We start from the raw sequence: 21,967 nt of genomic DNA, 5'->3' as shown, positions 1-21,967 counted from the left end.
TGGTTTAGAATTTGCTGTCGGGTTTCCCTAAAATGAAGCCCATCAGGAAAGATCCAATTCCATATGGGCCTAGATGGGTGCTGGGGTTGGTACCCTGAGGCAGCAGCAGCAGATGAGGGAAAGGGCCTTTCCGTAAGAGCCCTTGACCATGGGTGCACTGGTCACCTCTTGGCACACCTTCCCTGACTATCTCCGCAGCTATGGCCACCACAGCCTTCCCAGTTTCTGCTCACCATGTGTCTGCTGCCTCAACCTGTCCCCTGAGTCTGATCCATTCTTTTGGCTGCCTTTAGGACACCTCCTCCTGGTTGTTGCCCGGATTTCTCCCTACATTGGTGCTCCACTCCTGTACTTCTGGAAACTTCAGTTTCCTCCTCTGCCATGCCCCAGAGCCCGTGCCTACTCTTGGGCAACTGGAAGATGACACCAGCCTGGCAATGTCAGTGCTGGGAGTGAGAGAAGAGGTCCAAGGTTGGCGTAAACACAGAGCAGCGACAGAACCTCCAGGGTCGGAGCTGTGAGGAGCAACCACAAGGAGCACAGAGCAGGGAGGAGCCACTGACCAGGGGGCCTGGGAGGCTGAATAGGCCTTTCTTTCTTTCTTTCGTTCTTTTTTTAAAGATTTTATTTATTTATTTATTTGACAGAGAAAGAGATAGTAAGAGCAGGAACACAAGCAAGGGGAGTGGGAGAGGGAGAAGCAGGCTTCCCGCAGAGCAGGGAGCCCCATGCAGGGCTTGATCCCAGGAACCCGGGATCACGACCCGAGCCGAAGGCAGACGCCCAATGACTGAGCCACCCAGGTGCCCCTGAATAGGCCTTTCTAGAACGGAAAGCATATTAGTTTTCTATGGCTGCTATAACCCAGTTACCACAAACTCAGTGGCTTAAAACAGTGCACATTTATTCTCTAACAGTTCTGAAAGCCAGAAATGCAAAATCAGTTTCACCAGGCTGAAACCAAGGGGTTGGCAGGGCCACGCTCCTTCCAGATCTTTGAGGATAATCTGCCCGTCACCCTTTCCAGCTCTAGAGCTGCATTCCTTGGCTCATGGCCCCTTCCTCCATCCTCCTCCAAAGTTGACAGGGTAGTAACTTTAAATCTCTCTACTTCCATCCTCATATTGCTTTCTGCCCTCCATCTATAATCCCTCTTATAAGAACACCTGCGGGTTGTAAAAACCAGGATAATCTCCTCATTTTAAAATCCTTAATCACAGCCGCAGAGTCTTTGCCATATAAGGTGGCATTCATGGGTTCCAGGAATTAGCATGTGGACATCTCAGGGAGGCCCACTGCTCAGCCTGTGGCAGAAGGCAACTGAGCAAAGAGGTTCAGATCACGGGCTCTGGAGTCACTTCTGGGGCCTGAATCTCAGCCTTACCACTTGCTCCCTGTGTGGACTTGGGCAAGTTGCTACATCTCTCTGATACTCTTGTTTCCTCATCTATAAAATGGAAACAGTGCCTAGCTCCAGAAGAGAACGTAGTAAGCATGTAAGCACACAGTAGGCAGAGAGAACTCCATGAGCCAGAGCCTGGGAGGACTCTTGTGTAAGAGGGAGGGAGGAAGGGCAGGATGGGAGGCAGGGCAGGCCGGGCTGGAGGGCTGGAGGGCGGTGGACTTGGGCACCATCCCAGGGAAGTGTGTGTGTGCGCGCGCGCGCGCGTGTGAGCACAAGCGCATGATGTGTGCTCTGTGCTCTGTCCTGCAGGTCATGAACAGGGGACACAGAAAGTGTTTAAACAGGGCAGTTTTGGGTTTTGTTTTGTCTTATTAAGATATAATTCACATATCATGAAATGCACCATTTTAAAGCGTATACAATTCAGTGGCTTTTAGCATATTCACAAGGTTGTGGAACCATTACCGTTATCCCATTCTAGAACATTTTCGTCACCCCATAAAGAAACCCCATACCCATTAGCAGCCATTCCCCCTCCTCCAAGGCAGGGCCGGGTTTTTGGAGCATCTTAAAGTTCTCGGCATCTCCCACTCCAGGCTTGAACCCAGGGAGAAGACAGAGGTGCCCTGCAGCACTGAGCTGTGGGGTGGGAGCACCAGCCATGGGACCAGGCCAGCCTGGGATTGTCTCTCTCCTCAGCCTCTCCCAGCTTCCTCACTGTATCCCGGGAGGCAGGATAACCCACCGCACAAGGCTGAGGAGGGCCAAGGTGTGGGAGCTCAGGCCTCACCTGGTATCAGCACAGTTAGCATTTTTATTTCTGGACCTGGTCACTCAGTTCCAGAGTCTCCTTCCCTGACCCCTGGGACTTGCCCCTGGCCAGAATTTTCCTAACAGTCAAGGGGGCAGCTCTCCTGGCTTCACTCCCAATACACAGCAATTTAGGGCTCCTGCCCACAGGAGGCAGTCGGCCACGAGGCTGATGGAGGCAGGTGGGAGGCATTTGAGCTTGAGTCCAGAGAGGTCAGAGAAGAGGGCGTTTTTAAGGCCTGAGCAGCCCTGAGTCTCCCCTACCAATCCAGCCATTGTCTGGGTGGTTCTGACCTGGCCAGAAGATAAGGACCCACAAGGGGCTTCTTCAGTGCTCCCACGCTGCACCATGCCACGGGATCAGTGCTGCTGGCTGCTCGGAGGATCCCAGGTCCCGCATGGCCAGGGCTGTCTGGCTTAGCCTAGAGGCAGCTGAGGCAGGAGGAACGGCCATCTGGTGAGGCGAGGGACAGTGGTCAGAACATTGCTGAGCCGGCTAAAGCTTCCCCTGGCAGTGACAAGGGCTTCTGGGATCAATTAGCAGAACCACCCTAACAGGGCTCGCAGCCCCTGATGCAAGCTCCACAGGCACGTGTCATCGATCGGAGCCTCTGACAGCTTTGGGAGCCGGGAGGTGAAGCCAGAGGCCGCTGCTTGCTCTCGCTCTCAGCTCTCGCCTTTCTCTTTCTCGTGTGCCTGGGCCTCCAACCACTCCACATGGAGCCTGCCCCCTCCCGTCTGCCTCGCCGGTGCCAGACTTCCAGACCCTGCACGTTCATGGCCTCACCTCTCCCGGTACGGATGGAGCACCATATCTGTTTCAATTTTCACCTATATAAAATGGATCACGTGCTAGAGATCACTTTCTGGAAACTGGAAAATAAAATCATTCTTCCTCTTTCAGTAAGAACGGGCACTACTAAATCGCCAGCAAAGGAAAAAGTTCACTTATTCTTTTTTTTAAGATTTTATTTATTTATTTGACAGAGAGACACACAGCGAAAGAGGGAACACAAGCAGGGGGAGCGGGAGAGGGAGAAGCAGGCTTCCCACGGAGCAGGGAGCCTGATGCGGGGCTCGATCCCAGGACCCTGGGATCATGACCTGAGCCGAAGGCAGACGCTTAACAACTGAGCCACCCAGGTGCCCCAAGTTCACTTATTCTTTAAACAAATGGCTCTTGAGCCCCTCGTATGAGTCAAGCACAAGGAGAAACACACAGCATCTTCACCATGCTCAGGAAGTTCGGAGTCTGCTGGGGGAGATGGCTGTGTGTGAACCGATTCGACTCAAGGAGGTCGGAGCAGTGAGAAATGGATGAACTGCTTGGTGGGGGAGGAGGGTTGAAGGAAGGCCTCATAGAGGAAGTGGCATTTGAGCAGGAATTCCTCAGGCAAGGAATGGGGTGAAGGGCCTTGGGACAGAGAAAATGGGAGGAGCACGAGTTCAGAGGTGGTGAGCTTGGCATCTCGGTGAACTGCAGCTGTGGGTGGGAGCATGGATGGGGCTTGGGGTGCCTGGGCCAGTGGGAGCTGGTCAGAAACAAGGCTGATGGACTCCATGAGGACAGAAGCATCTGTCTCTTATCCCAGTCTCAGCACAGGCACTGGCACAAAGTTGGAGCTGGACGAGTGTTAAAACAGTGAAAGGGTTGTAAGACCCCTAAGTACAGGGCTGAGGAGTCAAGGTTCCACCCTGTGGACAGTGGAAGCCACTGTGAGGTTTTGCACAGGGTGTGAGGTAGGGGTCCAGCTTCATCCTTTCACATGGGAATGTCCATATCTCCCAGCACTAAAAAGCCTGCTTTTGCCCCTATTGCATTATCTTGGCCCCTTTGTTGAAATGAATAAATGTGAGGGACTACAGGGTTTTGAGAGGGGAGAGGCATGGTCAGCTCTGTGCTATTGAAAGATCAGTTTGGTGGCAGAGACTGGGAAGTGACAGAAGGAGAAGGGGTTGAAGGGAGACTAGATGGGTGGGCTGGACCCAGGAAGGAGGGGGAATTGGGGAGAACAGCTGTCCCCTGATCAGCCTGGGGCTCCTGTAGGGAGCTGTGCCCTGAACCGAGGCCATGAGCTCAGCCAGCCTGGGCCACCCAGGCCTGCTTGTGGCACTCACCAGGGAATCAGAATGGGGTGGGCAAAGGGGCACAGAGAAAAAACCTGTGCTCCTCAGGCCCTCAAGGTCCACAGAGTGGTAAACTTAAATCCTCTCCAGATACAGCCATTGGAAGGAGGTTTTCAGGTAACGAGAGGGTTGTAAATGCAAAACATTGCCAATTACAGCAGCATTATCCCGGATTAGAAAGTTTCCAAGAGGCGGCTCACACCTCTAGGCGTGTTGTGCCCGGAAATTTCCAGGGGAGGCTAGGGATCCAAATGTCTAGGCTGCCTAAAGCCAGGCCCCACAGTGTGTGCTGTCTGCTGGGTGGGCCCAGCTCCACCAACCTCTACAGACCTGCCTTCATTTCCCCGCCAAAGATAGACTGACTGTGGGGAAGAACGACCCCCGCCCCACCCCCTACAATTCTGAGCAATGTAAGGCTAACAGTGTCTCTTTGGCAGAAATTTGTCCCTTCAAGGACTTCCCCAGCCCTGGGGGCACTGAGTCTATCTAAGACACTTTGTGCAAACCCCTCCCCGCTTCATCTGACCCATGGAGTCCGAAAGACCACACACGGTGAAAGCAGCCCAGTGCTGCCCTTTCTGGGCTATACGACCTTCAGCCCCTCTCTCTCAATCATAGTTTCTGCTTTGGTAAGTTGGGGAGACAAGCCCCCCACCAACACTTTGCAGGGTGTTTTTCAGGATTAAATGAGAGAGTGCAGATAGAAGCCTTGAAGAATGGAAACAGTACACACTCCGTGCGTGACTACTTGGCAGTGTCTGCTAAAATAATAAATGTCCACACCCTGGGCCCCAGCGAGTCCTTTTCGTCATTTCCCACGGAGAAAGTTCTGCAAATTATGTCCAAGGATATTCCCTACAGCACCTTCTGTGAGGCTGGAAATTGTAAACAACCGAAAAGGCCATTTATAGGGCCCTGGTTAAATTAGGATCCATGGGTACTGTGAAATCCTTTGCTGTAATTAAGGAGTCTGGCAGCTTCTCTGCGCTGTCACCGGCAGATCCCCACCACGTGGGGCTGCATGAACAAAGCAAGCACAAACAACACCTACAGAATGATCCCATTTAAGCTTTCAGAACCCCGCACAAGCACTATAAATTGTCTATGTTCAGATAGATGCATATATGTATGTGGATGCAATGAAAACAGCCTGAAAAAAAAAAAAAAACCACACCCCGATGACCCAGGGGTCGCCCCGGGAGGGGCCTGGGATGGAGACTGCAACTGGCAGGAGCATCAGAGGGAATTTTACCGTCTGTGTAGCCCGCTTAGATAAACACACACAAAATGCCGAGAGCAGGGAGTAAGGGCCTGACTGGCTGGTGGTCAAGGCTCACAGGCCGAAATTAGGACCGCAGGTCGAGGAAGGAGCCTAGCAAGGAAGGGGGCCCAGCGCCTCCTGCTGGTGCCCCCGACTCGTGGAGTCTGAATCTGGGTGTGAGGACGCCCCTCAGGTGGGTAAGTGATGTCCCCTGGCCTTGTCAGCCTGGTTGGGCTGGGGCCACGGCCCACCTCTCCTGGGTGAGCGGTCTGCCAAGGAAACTATTGAGCTACATAAAAATCCATCCTGGAAATCCCAGAGGCATTCTTAGAATGAGTGCGCCTTTAAATTAGAATGTTAAAAAAAAAAAAAGGCAGATTTGCCCGTAGCTTGATTTCAGGCTCTTGAGGGCTGGTGGCCAAAACACAGTGGCTGTGCTGGGCCGTGGCCCCCAGGCCATGGTCCCACAGTACTCGCTGTGACGGGGAACCCCAGCCCCACCGAGGTTCTGTGTGGAACCGCACGTGTTCCCATGGAAACTCTGCTTCGCAGAATCCTCTGGAAATTGTTGCTGAGGAGGGGCCGCTGCTTCCCACACCTATTTTGTGTTCCTGGGTTTGGTTTCCAGGGATGATTTTTCTCAAGCAAGCACCGAGAGGAGCAGGGGCAGAGCGGGGGTGGGGCTGGAGGCTGAAGCCGGAGGGAAGGGGCAGCACGGGCCATTGCTGAGTGGCTGCCCCAGAGAGGCCTTCGGAGGTGGAGGGTGTCAGGAGTAGCTGAACCGTTTCAGACGCCTGAGGCTCTGCAGGGGGTGACCTGGGAGGGCAGGCAGGCTCTGCTGAGAGCCAGTAGGAAATCCCTATCTGAGCCAGGCAGGCCAGATTGAGACCCTGACAGGCCCGACTGCCCCTCTGAAGGGGTGCCTTGGGGCAGGGTCTGGGTGGGAAGAAGCGGTGCCTGGCGCCTGGCCCTCAGGGGTAGGGAGGCAAAGGGGGGGGGCTTCTGCCCACCCTAGGCCCGGGATCCACCCTCAGGATGCTGCCATCCACCCTTCGGGTCTGAGGCTCCCCTCACCCAGGTCTGACCTGTTCCCCCTCAGATCCCCCTCCCTGTGGGGGTGACAGAGCCTGGGACCCCATCCCCGGAGGGACACCTGCTCCTTGTTTAGCAGACCCCCCACCACACTATTCTGCGATGGCCTGTTTTTCCTGGAGGATGAGTGGAGAGGAAAATGCACACCCTCTGAGCCTCTGTAGGAGCAGAGTTCCCCATCTGTCCTCTCTGAGCCACACTGAGTGGTCTTGTCACTGCAGCCGAGGCTCAGGAGGTCATGGCTGCTGGGGGTGGAGCTGGGGTTCAAGAGAGGCCAGCAGCCACCCAGCCCCAAGGGGCTCCCAAGTACGGTTCTTCCCTCCTCCCCCCGTTCAGAGTCCAGAGTCCACACTAGCCTGCCCTCAAGGAGTTCAATGGGAAGCCCTCTCTGTCCCCTCCTCCTCCCTTACTACCACCTGCACCCCCTGCAGGAATCTGCCACCCCTTGCCCCTGCACCAGCCCATCGGGCTCTCAGTCCTGCAGGTGAAGGGACAGGTGCTGTCTTCCTTGCTCCACACTGGGAGTCCCAGGATATTCTTACCCCACCCTTCCACCTTGACCCTCCTCCTCCTCCCTGCCTCTCTGCCTGCTCCTTGGAGACCTCAGCACCCTCCCAGTCTTGCCCCCAACCAGACTTGGCCACTATGTTGGCAATGGCTGTGGGTACAGAAGGGGGACAGGTTGGTTCTGAAGGGCCTCACAGGCCATGGGGAGGAGCTAGGATTTTGTTCCCAGTGAGGTGGGAACTGTAGAGCACGAGGAGGGATGTGATCCCATGCAGGAGGTTTTTTTTTTTTAAGTTTTTTTTTTTTTTTTTTTTTTTAAGATTTTTATTTATTTCAGAGAGAGAGAGAGAGACCATGACCAGGGAGGAGGGGCAGAGGCAGAGGGAGAAGCAGGCTTCCCGCCGAGCAGGGAGCCTGATGTGGGACTCGATCCCCGGACCCTGGGATCATGACCTGAGCCGAAGGCAGATGCTTAGCTGGCTGAGCTACCCAGGCACCCACAGGTTGTTTTTTTTTAAGATTTATTTATTTATTTGAGAGAGAGAGCGAGGGCATGGGAGAAGGGCAGAGAGGGAGAGGGAGAGAGAAACTTTAGCAGACTCCATGCTGAGCGTACAACCCAATGGGGGGCTTGATCCCACAACCCTGAGATCAAAACCCTGAGATCATGACCCCGAGATCATGACCTGAGCCGAAACCAAGAGTCAGACGCTTAACCGCTTAACCGACTACGCCACCCAGGCGCCCTGATCCCATAAATGTTTTATCTGGATGCCCACAAACTGGTGGCCTGGTACTGCTCAGGGCCAGAGTCGGGGCCCCTCATTGTCCCTGGACATGTTTTGTGCGCAAGGGCCCCTCAAGGACCTCTGGGGCAGCCTGGGGGTGGGAGGGAGGATTTTACAAATGAGATAGTAGAAAGCAGCAGGGATGGGGGAGAGCAGGGGAGGGAAGGAGCAGAGCCCCACAGCCTGGGTGATTCCCCACCCTCAGCCCGTCTGCCTGTGAAATGGGTTCCAGCAGAGCTGCTGAGAGGGAGAAATGAGCACTTGAAGTGGCAGAAATGGCTCTGTTCAAGCCTCGAGGGGCCGCCGTCTGCCTAGGGCCTGAGCTCCAGCAACACCAAGGAGCCCACCGGTCGGAGGCGCCCCAGGCACCAAGCCCTGCAGCTAGACTGTGTGAGGGAGGAGGGGTCCTCAAAGCCCTGGGCCAGGCGCACAAGGCCCATCAAGAGAGGAGGGGGGTGGGGTCCAGGTAGGCCAGACTGGGGCTCTGGGGGACTGGGCCTCAGTGGGGGGAAGGAGGAGCAGCTGAGGCCTGGAGGACGGTGGCAGAGGTGACAAAGCAGTGAGTGCAGATGGCCAGGCTGATGGGAAACAACCTTGGGGTTCTTGTTGGGGGATGGAGAGCTTCAGGAGGTTCAGCCCGTTAGCTCAGCGTCTCCCCATTCCCTGCCCCAAACATGCCAGGTCTCCTCCCTTGCCGTCCCGTTTCCAGGCCCCCAGCCTGATGTCCTCCACTCAGACACCTCCCTGGCCCCTAGCTTCATCCTCGAGCCCAGCCCAGCCTCTGCACAGCTCCCGTCTCGCCCACAACCCCTGCCTACCCCTCCTAGCACCCTGCTCCACCTTGCGTGGCTGCCTTGTGCCTTCGACCCAGCCGGGCAGGGGCCATTTTTGTGATTGTTCCTTTCTGTGCTCACTCACTGCCGGGAACCTCCTGAGGAGCTCGTGCCTGGTCTTACAGTCTGTGGTACAGGCTGGTGCCGAGAGAGCCTGTGGATCTTGAGAGAGTGAGAAGGGCTTGGGGAGGGGTGGTGTCCGAGAGAGCCCATGGAGACTGGAGGATGGGCTGGCAGGCTGAGGGAAGAGCCTGGGCAAAAGCCAGATGCAAGATGCTCAGTGGGTGTGGCTAGGGCACAGAATGGGGGGTAAGGGGCAGACCCAAGGTCGGGAACACCTTGAATGTGGAGGCAAGGTGATGGGGCACCCCGGGGGCCTCGCTCCTGGTGTGGGGCCAGTCCTCTGGAGGGAGGGGCTGCCGTGGGGCCTTGGATCTATGGGCCAGTGGAGCTCATCCTAGAAGTTTTCATAGACCATGTTAAATTTGCTGTCATCTGTAAATCCGTGCAATTTCTCCTGGGAAAAGAAAGAAGGAAGGAACGAAGGAACGAAAGAAGGAAGGAAGAAAGAGAAAAACAATAGGAAGAGAACAAAGTTGCACTAATTTAGTTTTAGTCAGAGGCCAACAGACAGCTCCCTGCACGGCTTTGACAGGGAGGCCTGTCCTTGTCCCCAAGGCCACCCCGCCAACCTCTTCTCCCTCTATTCCACCCACCTTGCTCCCTACCCTCCAGCCCCTTGGGCCTCCCCACAAGCTCTTCCCTCTGTCTGGGAGGCTCCCCCACCCCCAACCTGCTCCCCAGCTACCTCCTACTCACCCTGCGGGGTTTGGCTCAGTGTCCCTGGGAGCCCCCTCCCCTAGCCCTAGTCGGTGCCTCTCTGCAGCACAGCCCTCACAGGGGGCTGCAAATGCCTCTGTCTGTTGGGTCAGCGCCTGTTCTTGCGGACCCGAGGCTCCCGGAGGGCAGGGCCACATCCAGCCATCCTGGCCAGCCCCACAGGACTTGGCACAGGGCGGACACTGCCTAGGACGGCCCAGACATCCTTGGGGGGCTCAGCATGGGGAAGCCCTGTTTCCAGTCAGGGCCAAGTTCAGGGCTGAGTATAGAAAGGGCTTTGAGAAGAGGAGAGTCCACAATGTCATCCTGGGTCCCCTGGGCTGGGGAAGGCCAAGTACCAGCCCCCTCACTTCCTGACGCCTCTTCCAAGGTGTCCGTGGACCCACCCACCAGCCGTGGGCTCCTGTACCAGCTTGCTAACCCCTTGCACTTGGTGCCCAAAGCTCTGGTGCAGACATTACTTAAGCCGGAACTCATGTGAATTCAGGGCAGCTGGTTTTGCAGGAAAGTGTCACTCATCCCCTTAACAGATGAGCAAACTGAGGTTCAAGAGGGAATCACAATCAGGTGATATGCCTTGGCCCCCATCTTGATGAGAACAGAGGCTGGACCGGGCCAGCCCAGACTCTAGCTTCCACCTCTAGCCAGTGTCAGCCTGGGGACAGCTAGAAGCCTCACAACACCCCCTGCCTGGTTGGCCGGTGTAGACACTGCTCACCCTGCAGAAGCGCCTACTGGTCCCAGGACATTTAACCTTCCTGGCAAATCTCTGAGCGGAGTGCAGTTACAGAGGGGACTCAGGCTCCGAGGGGAGCCCCTTGGCTGGGGTTGCACAGCTAGGAAGGGACAGAGCAGGGTTTCAGACTCTCCAGTCCTCCTAACCGCTGGGCCGCCTGTCTAGGGGAGAGGGCTCGGACTCAGCCGCAGATGGCTCACTCCTGTGGTCCTATTTACCCCCATTTTACAGACGAGGAGAAGGGGCGGATGGAGTCAGAGGAGGAGCCAGGCATGCTGCCTGCCGCCCGCCCCCCCCGCCCCCGCCCCCGCATACCTGGGAGAGGAGGCTCTGGGTGGTTGGCAGGCTGCTGGCCTCGTTCTGGATGCAGGAGTAGATTTCAGTGTCTCTGTGCTGTAGGGCCTGTGGGAGAGGGCGAGGGTCAGAGGAAGGTGGACCGAGGGGCAGGGACAGGGTCCCAGCAGCCAGGCCTCCCTGTTGATCACCCCTGCCTGCGGGAGCCCAGGGAACAGTCGGAGCCCTCTGGGCCGCAGCCTGTGAGGGGACGGCCACGTCGCCCCGCCACGTCACGTAGCACCACACCACACCTTGGCACCTGCCCTCCTCTCTCGCAGAGCCACCTTGCCCTGTCCCTGCTCGTTCAAGGCGACTCCCCTCTGCGCCCCCTGTCGCCTGCCTCATACCGTCTCGAGGCTCTACTAGAGTCCTGTGCTCAGCCTGGGTGGGCCCTCTCCGTCCTTCTACCTGGCAGCAAGAGGAAGAGCCCAGGCCCACTCCCACGGTCCCATTGTCCTTAGGCCCTCGGGAACCTGGCTGCCGCGTCCCCAGCCATGACACTGTGGCCATGGCTCCAGTAGGACGGCCTCCTGGCATCTGTCCTCACTCCCGGGTCCAAAGCTCCTGCCCCTGTGAGGGTCCTGGCCACCCATCCTCCCCTCTAGGACTCCTTCGACAGCCCCCCCCGGCCTGTGCCCGCAGATGACTTAGGCACCCACTGGGGTCACACACCTCTCCCATCAAGCTGTACCTGGTTTGCCTCTGGGCCACCAAACTGACAGTTTGCTTGGCACATTCAGACAATGGCCCCATACAAACTATGAGCTCCTTGCCCACCGGATTGCGTGTCTTGGGGCCACGCTCACTCTTGGCCCAGCTATGAGCAGCCTGATCAGAGGCCTCAGGAGGGTAGAAAGAACCAGGCTTTGAAATCAGACAAGACTAAGCTCAGCTCTCAGCTCTGACACCTGCCAGCCCAGGGCGGCCCCTGAACCTCTCTCCATCTCCCCATCTGTGAGATGGGAATAATCATATTTCTCTTGCAGTTTCGAAGCATGATTAAATGAGATATTGTATGTGAAGGGCCCAGCTCAGGGCTTGGTAAATAGTAGGCGTTTAATAACTGCTGAATGATCATCAGTTGAATGATCATCAAGGGGGAGCCTGATGCCTCCCTCCCCTCTCTGCGGTCACAGCCTGGACCCTCCTTCAGACTCTGTCGGGCACCCGGGTCCCGTGCGAGGAGCAAATGCCGTTCTTTGGAGTTGTCAGAGCAGAGCCACCAACAGCCTAAGCAAGAGGCAGGAACCTTCCCTTCCCGCGTGTACTTGTCATATGGATGCCGGCTGGTTGCCAAGGAGGTGGTTTCCCTGGCAACAGGCAAGCAGGGGTTGCTGAAGCAGGCTGGGGAGACAGGTGGTGCTCTGAGGCAAGGGGAGGGGGTGGGGAGGGGAGGAGGGAGGCGCCGAGAGGTAGTGGTGCATGAAAACCCGTGTAATAAACCATTGGCGCTTGGGAGACCCTCACTTCAAGGGCATCACACACAGAGACAGCTCGGCAGCCCTGCGGATCAGTTCAAGGGGCCCTGAGTCAGATAGAGGGTGGGTCTTGGGAGAGGGGCTTCTGACCTCCCTCCGGGTGGGGAAGGGAGCAGGACTGCCCTAAGGAGAAGCCCCATCTTCAGTAGAAGACAACGTCCAGGGCCTGTTCTGGCCTATCGGGTCTTCACGCCTGCCCAGCGTGCCAGCAAGCCGGGCACACAGAACAGACATCCCGTTGCTCAGCAGCCCTGCGCCCCCACTCCCTGCCCACCTGGGCCTGGAGACCTGTATAAGGCAGCCCCTCCAAACTGGACACGTCTGGTCACAGAGTGAAGGGAAGGGCCTTCTCTGACACCTCGGCAGGGAAGCAGATCTGGGGTCCCCCTTCTCCCTCATGTCCGGCTCACATGGGCTGCCTGTCGCACATTAGCCCAGAGAGGCTGGGAGATGTCTCAGGTCACACAGCCTCGTGGTGGTGGAGCCAGGATTGAGACTCGGGCCTCCTGCCCCAGCTCTGCGTGCTCCCACTGGGCTGGGCAGTGGCTAGGGGATCTCCGAGCTAGTGAGGAGCACCGGGCCCTGGGACCCCACGGGCCTCTGACCCACGCTGGTGGCTGGCCATGCCAAGGGTGGGAGCAGCTGTGGGGCTAAGGGCAGGGGAAGCTGCAGAGGCTGCAGCCCATTAGCAGCTGCGGAGTGAAGCCTTTGACAGGGTCTGACCTGCTGGGCTGCATTTGCATTCAGGGGGTGACCCGCATCACTGGGCTGTGACATGCCTGGCGGCCCTGTCAACGGGACACCCTCTGAGGCTCTGCACCGAACCTTCCTGGCCTTCCTTGGTGGTGATGGGAACTGCCTCCCTCAGGGTGTGCTTGTTGGGAGAAGACTGCCCTGGCCTCTGAATGGGCTGGGCTGTGCTGGGCTGTGCTGGGCTGTGCTGGGCTGTGCTGGGCTGGGCTGGGCTGGGCTGGGCTGGGCTGGGCTGGGCTATGGTCTGGGCTGGGCTGGGCTGAGCTGTGCTCTGGGCTGGGCTGGGCTAGGCTGAGCTGGGCTGGGCTGCACTGGGCTATGCTCTGGGCTGGGCTGGGCTGGGCTATGCTCTGGGCTGGGCTGGGCTGAGCTGGGCTGAGCTGGGCTGTGCTGGGCTGGGCTGGGCTATGCTCTGGGCTGGGCTGGGCTGGGCTGAGCTGGGCTGGGCTATGCTCTGGGCTGGGCTGGGCGAAGCTATGCTGGGCTGGGCTGGGTTGGGCTGTGCTGGGCTGGGCTGGGCTGTGCTGGGCTGTGTGGGCTGTGCTGGGCTGAGCTGGGCTGGGCTGGGCTGGGCTGGGTTGGGCTATGCTCTGGGCTGAGCTGGGCTGTGCTGGGCTGTGCTGGGCTGGGCTATGGTCTGGGCTGGGCTGGGCTGGGCTGAGCTGTGCTCTGGGCTGGGCTGGGCTAGGCTGAGCTGGGCTGGGCTGCACTGGGCTATGCTCTGGGCTGGGCTGGGCTGGGCTATGCTCTGGGCTGGGCTGGGCTGGGCTGAGCTGGGCTGAGCTGGGCTGTGCTGGGCTGGGCTGGGCTATGCTCTGGGCTGGGCTGGGCTGGGCTGAGCTGGGCTGGGCTATGCTCTGGGCTGGGCTGGGCAAAGCTATGCTGGGCTGGGCTGGGTTGGGCTGTGCTGGGCTGTGCTGGGCTGTGTGGGCTGTGCTGGGCTGTGCTGGGTTGTGCTGGGCTGGGCTGTGCTGGACTGTGCTGGGTTGTGCTGGGCTGAGCTAGGCTGGGCTGGGCTGGGCTGGGCTGGGCTGGGCTGGGCTGGGCTATGCTCTGGGCTGGGCTGGGCTGGGCTATGCTCTGGGCTGAGCTGGGCTGTGCTGGGCTGTGCTGGGCTATGCTCTGGGCTGTGCTGGGCTGGGCTGGGCTGGGCTGGGCTGGGCTGGGCTATGCTCTGGGCTGAGCTGGGCTGTGCTGGGCTGTGCTGGGCTATGCTCTGGGCTGTGCTGGGCTGGGCTGTGCTGGGCTGTGCTGGGCTGGGCTGTGCTAGGCTGTGCTGGGCTATCTCTGGGTTGGGCTATGCTCTGGGCTGGGCTGGGCTGGGCTATGCTCTGGGTTGGGCTATGCTCTGGGCTGGGCTGGGCTGGGCTGGGCTGGGCTATGCTCTGGGCTGGGCTGTGCTGGGCTGTGCTGGGTTGGGCTATGCTCTGGGCTGGGTTAGGGCTCTTTGTCTGGGACCCAGGACCTCCAAGTCCTTTGCCTCCTGCCACTCCGTGGGGAACAGCACTGACCCAAATGGCTGTCAGCCCTGGCAGAGGTGTGAAGTCAGTGGCGAAGCCTCCGTCTAACCCAGCTGAAGCCAAAGCTGCAGTCAGCTGCTGTGGGCCAAGACCTAATCCGAGGGTTCTAGACATTGGTCCCCCTGTAAGACCCACCCCCCTGCCGTGACCAAGGAAACACAAGAGCTCACTCTCGTGGGCACCCACACACAGAGACTTGTACAAGGCACCCCGGGGGCGGAGGGGTGCAATTTGGGGGTGCTGTTTGGAAAGGAGCGGCACTCAGCAGAGAAGAAGTAGGGTAGGGTCCTGGCATGTCTGAAGGGAGCCGCCCGTGGTGGGCACCGGAGTCTGGGAGGCAGGGCTGGGGTAGCCGTCCAATGAAGCCTGCTCGTCCCCTGGAGAGCCGGCAGCAGGGAGCCCCTGGAGGCTCCTCAGTGGGAAGCGACCACACTGGTGGTGTGTCAGTGAGGACCCCCCGCCGCAGTGAGCAGGAATGAGGGCAACAGGACAGCCAAGGCTGGAGCAGAGTTGAGGGGAGGCATCCAAGTGCCGCTGAGGGAGAGTGACCCCACAAAGCTGTGCCCCACGTGTGCCGTGGGGTGCCCCGGGGTGCCCACCCTGAGCCCAGCACGGAGCCCCACGGAAACCCAGGCATCTGGAAGGTAACAAGGGCCCTCCACATGTCCGTGCGGCCCTTGACTGCTGAGCACCTACCGTGTGAGACAAAGCACAATCACGAAAGTAAGAGGTGGCCATAAGGGCTATGGAAGGACACGAGAAGGAAGACTGGGAGGTTGGGGCCATGGAGGGGGTGCGAAGCTTGCAATTTTAGAGGGGAGCTCAGGAAAGACCTCCTTGTGAGGTGCTGTGGGAGCAGAGCGTGAGGCGTGAGGGAGCGGCCCATGGACGGTTGCAAACGGCAGAGGGCGCGGCCAACACCAAGGCCCCACGGCGACGGCGATGGCGACGGCATGCCTGCTGCTTGGGGAACAGCAAGGAAGCCAGCGAATGACAGGGGGAGATGGGGCTGGGGTGTGGGGAGCTCGGGAGGCTCTGTTGGGGCTCTGATGTTGACTCTGAGCGAGGCGGGGACCTTCAGAGGCCTGCAGCAGCTGTGAGAATGTGCCCCACGGAGCTCCAGCTCCAGGGACCAGGACTGAGCAGGGGTCCCAGCTGCTGGGCTCTGGAACCCATCCTCATGGGTGCCTGGAGGCCAGAAGCCCTGTGCACAGCGGGGATGCCAGCACAGCCTCCCACCCCGGGAGACAGAGACTCCTCTGCCGTGGGCACTCCTGGGCCTTGCTGAGCCTTCCCTAGACTGCGTGGCATCGAGGCTTCCTCGCTGCCGTCCTTCGCACTTCCCTCACTCAGGACCAGCTCTGCTTTGGTCTGACGGCTCACCCAGCCTTCCCCATTTTCCCTCCTAAGTGCTTTCCCTAAAGAGACAATTTCGGGCTCACCCCAGCTTGGTGGCTGCTTCTCGGAGGACCAGGACTCAGCAAGGGCTCTGAGTGAATGGAATCTGTGCTTGAGCAAAGTCACTCTGGCTGCTGCCCAAGGGCAAGAATAATAATAAGCCGGCTGGGGGACGCCTGGGTGGCTCAGTCGGTTAAGCATCCAACTCTTGGTTTTGGCTCACAACCCTGATCTCAGGGTTGTGAAATTGAACTCCTTATTGGGCTCCATGTTTAGCACAGAGTCTGCTAAAGTTGCCTCTCTCTCTCCCTCTGCCCCTCCCTGCACTCTCTCTCTCAAATAAATAAATAAATCTTAAAAAAAAAATAGGCCAGCTGATCAGAAACCAGTTACAGGACACCAGGCAGGAAATGGTGGTGGCTCCCACCAGCATTAGCACTGGAGGGGTGTGAAGGGGTGGGGAAGGATATGCTTTGAAACAAGATGTGCTGACAGTTAGGGATAAAGGGAAGGAAATGACAACTTCAAGTGCTCAGCCTGAGCAACTAGAAGGATGGAGCAGTCAGTCCCTGCAATGAGGACTATGAGTAGAGGCCCCTGGGTGGGTAAAGAATTGGAGCCTGGTCTGAGAGAGAAGGCAGTGACTCGAATGGAATGACTCTGGTGTTCAGAGGATGTGTCTGGCTAGAGACAAAAATGTGGGAGTTGTCAGAATGTAGATGTTCTCAAGCATTGAGGTAGAATGAGATTCTCCAGGGAGGGAATGAAGATCAAAAAGGAAGGGTCCCAGGACTGGACTCCGATGTTCCTAAGGAAGAACCAGTGGAAGGAAGCTAAGGAGGCCTAGTGGTGAATCGGGGGCGGGGGCATCAGGAGGGTGTGGAATGTTCTGGGAGCAAGTAAAGAAAGTGTGTCAAGGAGGAGAGAGAGCTTGATAGGGTCAGATGCTGCTGATTCATCAAAGAAGACGAGGGCCAGGAACTGACCGTTGGATTTAACAATGTGGAGGTCGATGGTGACCTTGAGAAAGAAGATTTTGATGAATACATGGGCAGAAAACCTGACTGAGTGGGTCAGAAAGGAGAGAGAAATACTGAAGACTGTTGTGACATTTCTGTTATGAGTCGTGGAGAAAGGGCAGGTCGCCAGAGAGGGATGTGGGCTCAAGAAATACAGGACGGAAGAAATTGTAGCATGTTTGCAAGTTGTAAATGCAATATCCTATTGTTAAGCCCTATTTTACAGATTATGGAACAAAGACTCAGGAAGTTTAAGTAACAGAACCTATGAGCAAAAGAACTAGGCTTTGAATCCCAGTCTGTCTGACCCACTCCAAATCCATGCCCTTTAATAGATCACTTTTAAAAAACAAATTGGATTGGCACAGCTTTTTTTTCATTTCACAATATGTCATGAGCATTTTCCCACATGAATAAAGAATAAAATTTGATATAATTAAAAGGAGAAATAAACAAATCTACAATCATTCGGACAGATTTAACTCACTTCTCTTAACATCTGATGGACAAAAAAAAAATCATAATGAGGTAATGAAATATTTTAAACAACATGATGAACAAACTTGACCTAATTGGTGGGTGCCTGGGTGGCTCAGCAGGTTAAGTGTCTGCCTTTGGCTCAGGTCATGATCTCAGGGTCCTGGGATCAAGCCCTGCATCAGCTCCCTGCTCAGCATAGTCTGCTTCTCCCTCTCCCTCTGACCTCTCTCCCCTGCTCGTGCTCTCTCTCTCTCAAATAAATAAAGTCTTAAAGAAAACAAAACTTGACCTAATTGACATACATAGAACACTTAGTCAGCCATGCACAATGCAGATTCTTTGCAAGTGCACACAGAACACAAGCTGGGCCACAAAGCAAGTTTCAAGACTTCAAAGGATTAAAATCATACTGAAATATTTTCGGATCACAGTGGAATTAGCAAGAAATAAGAAAGAACAACGACTAAAAAGTAATTAAACATTTGAAAATGAAGCAAAATACTTTTAAACAACCTATGGGGCAAGGAGGAATTCTCAACAGAAAGTTTAAACTGAAAGATAGTGAAAAGACGATATATCAAAACTTGTGGGATGCAGCTAAAGCTGTACTTAAATGGAAGTTCACAGCCTTTAATGCATAGATTCGAAAAGAAGACAGATTGAAAATCAATGATCTAAGTATCCATCCAAAGAAAGTAGAGGAGGAATGTACAAAAATCCTTTTCCGGAGGCTGGGAACAAGACAAGGATGCCCACTGTCTCCCTTCCTACTCACCATCCCACTGGAGGTCTGAGGCAGTGAGAGAAAGGAAGAAAAAGGAAATAAAAGTATGAGGACAGGAAAAGAAGAAATGAGACTTCCATTATTCATGCGTGTGACATGAATAGACTGAATTCATAGAAAATCCAAAGGGATTTGCAGAGACCTATTAGGATTAATGAATGAATTCAACAAAGTCACTGGATATAAAGTCAATATACGAAAACCAATCATATGTCTACATACCAGCAATAGACAATCAGAAAATAAAAGTGAACTGGGGACATCACCCGTAGCCTCAATCCCTAATACGAGGATCAGTGAGATAACAGGTGTAGACTCCTACTGCAGTGCCTACATCGTAGGCACTCGACAGAGGCTCCTGACGTCATTATCCCTGTCGTTAATGCCATTCTTATCTGCCTCCCTTCACGCCTCTTTTCTGTTCTGAAATCTCTTAAAGCCACCCTGCAACTCTGCAGGGCAGTTGAGCCTCTTCCCCACACTCCAGAGAAGTCTGCCTGAGCCTCAGAGAAGTCTAAACACAGGCGGGGAAGACGTCCCATGCAGGAAGGAGTGAGTCTCTTCCATTAAAAGTGCTCTCGTAGAAGGATATTTATTCGTGTAGAAAGATGTTCGTGAGATACTGTAACATGAACAAAAATAGCTGTACTACTCCAAAAAAAAAAAAAAAGTGCGCGTGAGTGCGTGTAGGGGTCTTTTTGTGTGTATTTACAGAAAAAAGACTGGAAGGTATAGAAGTCAATGTTACTAGTATTTATCCTGGAAGATAGGCTTAGGATGATGGTTATTTTCTTTATATATATGCATACATATATGTATATGTGTATATATAGTATATAGATCTATAGATCTATAGATATATCTATCTATATCATATATATTATATATATATGTGTGTGTAGGTGTATATATTTAGAGAGAGGGAGAGGGAGAGATCTCACGTGTGTGCATGTGTGTGTGTGTGGAGAGAGAGAACTGTTTTTATTCAACAGCTGACACCAGAATTCCTCACAGGGAAAATACCATGAGTTTCTGGGAGAGAAGAGAGAATATGGGGAAATCTGAGGCCACGTGGGAAGCAGTGGCTGGTGGAAATCCCCAGGGCGGAGGGGAAGGCTGTGGCGACATCCCCTTTGCCTCATCCCCATCAGTCCCTATCCTCAGTAAACAGGGTCGTATTCCGAATGCCCTCGGTGTGGACTCGAGTTTCGTGTGTGTCTGGGTGGTGGGGACAGGAACGGTGACAGCACGGACAGGCAGAACCCTCGTGCAGGGGCAGCCCTCGAACGCGCCCCCGGGGGACCCCGCGGGTCCCTGGCAAGGCTTCGCACCTGCCAGGCGTGGAGCCAAGATCCTAACCTGGTGGCTCTAGAGCTCGAAGAGTTAAGACCCCAGCTGACACCGGGTGGCATTTATTCTTCACTTTCTCTACAATGAGCATATGCTCCTTGCGGAACTAAAACACACAGAACTGAAAAAAGAATGTTCATCACCCTCGAAGCCGCTGGGCAGAGGGGCTGCATGCTGGCTGGTGGGCGGGCTCACACCCAGCGCACCAGGCTGAGCCTCCCCCAGGTAAACGCGGAGACAGGTGCAGAGGCAGGAAATGCTTATGACACGACATCCCGGGCCGGGCCATGTCTCCGCTTGAGTTTAAGGATAGAAAACAAGGTCTGAGTGTGGGGGGAGGGGGTGTGAAGAATTGAGAAACAGTGAGTTCGTTAGGGCTTCTGATGGTGCCTGACCTTTTCCTCTTTCTGTGATTCTTGTCGTTGATTCTTGTTCTGTGATTCTTGTGTAATCAAAACAGGAAGGGGTTGGTGAGCTGGTCAACATCATTCGGTCGGATGAAGGAACTTTCTTCATCCCTCGCTGCCCCTTGTTCCAGAAGTGGAGGGGTGAGCCGGGGACGGGGGGGCCCCGGGGGCACCTCACAACTACATGCCGGCCAGGGGCCAGGGGCCACACACATGTTCGTCTTCACAGAAATTCCACCACGTGGAAAATCTTGTCCCCAGTTTACAGACAAGGAACACGGCTGGTACCTGACCCAGCCAGGGAACCGGGCCTGCGCCAGACCTGAGACAGGCAGAGGGAGTGCAGGCCCCGAGACTCACCATGTAGACGGATTCGTCCGGAGGCTGCTGCTGGCTGTGGGCACTCAGGTCTGAGCCCGTCTGCGCGGGGTGCTTCTGAGGAGCCTGCATCCTTTTCTGTGAGGGAAGGAGTCTGTCAGGGCTGGGGATGGGCGGCTCCCACCCCACAGACCCCACCAGGGCAGAGAATGGCAGATTGCCAAGAGGCCCCTCAGCACCTCCTCCCCACCCTCCCCAAGGAAATGTGGCAAATGCCTCCGAGACCCACATCATGCCACTCATCTGCCCGCACAGACCGGAAATGGTAGAGACCGCCATGAGGCCTCGCCCACGGACGCAGTGCCTGGCTCAGGGACACAGTGCCAGGTGCCAGGGTGCCAGGGTCCCTGGCTACGGAGCTGACTGCTGGGGGTGGTCCTGAGCAAGTGCCAGCCAGGCCAGATGTCTGGTCCCCCTCTGCCCCTGCCCCTCTCTGGGCCTCAATTTCTTCAGCAAGGAACCCTCCTCCACGAGACTGTAGCAAGGATTCAGGGAGGTGACGAGGGGAGAAGTGCGTGGCCCTCAGGTGGCACAAGGTGGCCCTTGGCTGACTAACACACCCTTGTCGGCCACCTCTGGTTAGCCGGGTGGTGTGAAGAGGTGGATGCCGGCCCTGCCTTCCTGGGACTGAGGACCTAGTGGGGACACGGATGGCGAACTTTTAGTTTGACTAAAGCATGGTTCACGCACTGACTGACAGGGCAGAGCCCCTGGCACACTCTGGGGGACAAATGCCTCACCTGGCAGAAAGGGGTGTTTATTTTTTCTAAGATTTTATTTATTTATTTGAGAGAGAGAGAGGGAACATGAACAGTGGGGAGAGGGAGGAGAAGACCCCCGCTGAGCAGGGAGCCGGATGCGGGGCTCGATCCCAGGACCCTGAGATCATGACCTGAGCCGAAGGCAGACACTTAATGACTGAGCCACCCAGGTGCCCCAGAAAGGAGTGTTTAAAACCTAAAGGCTGAGGAACACCTTTGGCAAGAGAGGGAGGGGAGGCAGAGGGACCAGAGTGCCAAGACCTAAAGGTCTCGAGGAACTTAAAGACAGTCGACGTGGCCAGAGAGAGGGGGAAGCTTCCCGGGTGTGGGGCCGAGCTAACAGCGTGGCCGGTGGAAAGCATCTGAGCGGCTCGCGCGGGAGCGGCCAGGAGGGGCCAGCGTCACAAAACTCCCGCTGGCCACGGCGAGGCTCTGCTGGTGGCCGTGGAGGCGGGGGCGCTGGGCCCGTGGGGAGGCACCGGGCTCCGGGAGACGGGCAGCTCCTTCCGAGGCCGAGGGAGGCCTCCCGGTCCCCCCACCTCGTGCAGGCACCACACTACCAACCGTGCGGCAACGACAGCCTCGTCTCGGGGCAGGAGCTAATTCAAAATCCCGGCTGCCTGCCCGTCCCCAGCCCGTGTACTCGGGATTAGCTCGCAGGCAGAAGCCAGAACCACCCCAGTCGCAGCCTGATCGGGGCTCGGGAGAGGGGGCCTCCCCGGATGCCAGCCGGGGCTCGCTCTGAACGCACTACCTGCCCTATCTCACGTGCTTCTCGACAAGCCTGCGAGGCGAGTCTTCGTGTGGTCTCTGTTCCACACTTGGGGACCAGGAGGCTCAGAAAGCGCAGGAGACTTGCCTGAGGCCACAGAACCAGCTGTGGCAGAGGTAGGATTTGAACCCA

The 21,967-nt window shown here is 56.4% G+C and overlaps 1 protein-coding gene across 2 annotated transcripts in view; it reads right to left on the bottom strand.

The window, feature by feature from the left end:
- Positions 1-2,528: 2,528 nt before the first annotated feature.
- Positions 2,529-21,967, bottom strand: part of NFAM1 (NFAT activating protein with ITAM motif 1) — a 42,574-nt gene continuing 23,135 nt past the window's right edge. The window contains exons 4-6 of one of the 2 annotated variants that reach the window (XM_054506772.2): positions 20,285-20,380; positions 10,715-10,801; positions 2,529-2,669 (exon numbers count right to left, since the gene is read on the bottom strand). In XM_054506772.2, the coding sequence (XP_054362747.1) occupies positions 2,544-2,669; positions 10,715-10,801; positions 20,285-20,380 (309 nt within the window). In that variant the 3' untranslated portion in view covers positions 2,529-2,543. Of the gene's footprint in view, positions 2,670-7,242; positions 9,341-10,714; positions 10,802-20,284; positions 20,381-21,967 lie in introns of those variants that run through there. The other variant, XM_045872401.3, reaches the window with a different exon arrangement.

The sequence above is a fragment of the Mirounga angustirostris genome, unplaced genomic scaffold (assembly GCF_029215605.1).
Source record: "Mirounga angustirostris isolate CCGP_5_RB_7025 unplaced genomic scaffold, mMirAng1.0.hap1 SCAF_5, whole genome shotgun sequence".
Taxonomy (NCBI): domain Eukaryota; kingdom Metazoa; phylum Chordata; class Mammalia; order Carnivora; family Phocidae; genus Mirounga; species Mirounga angustirostris.
Note: the sequence above shows the minus strand (reverse complement) of the source record. Positions and strands in the feature narration are given on the sequence as shown.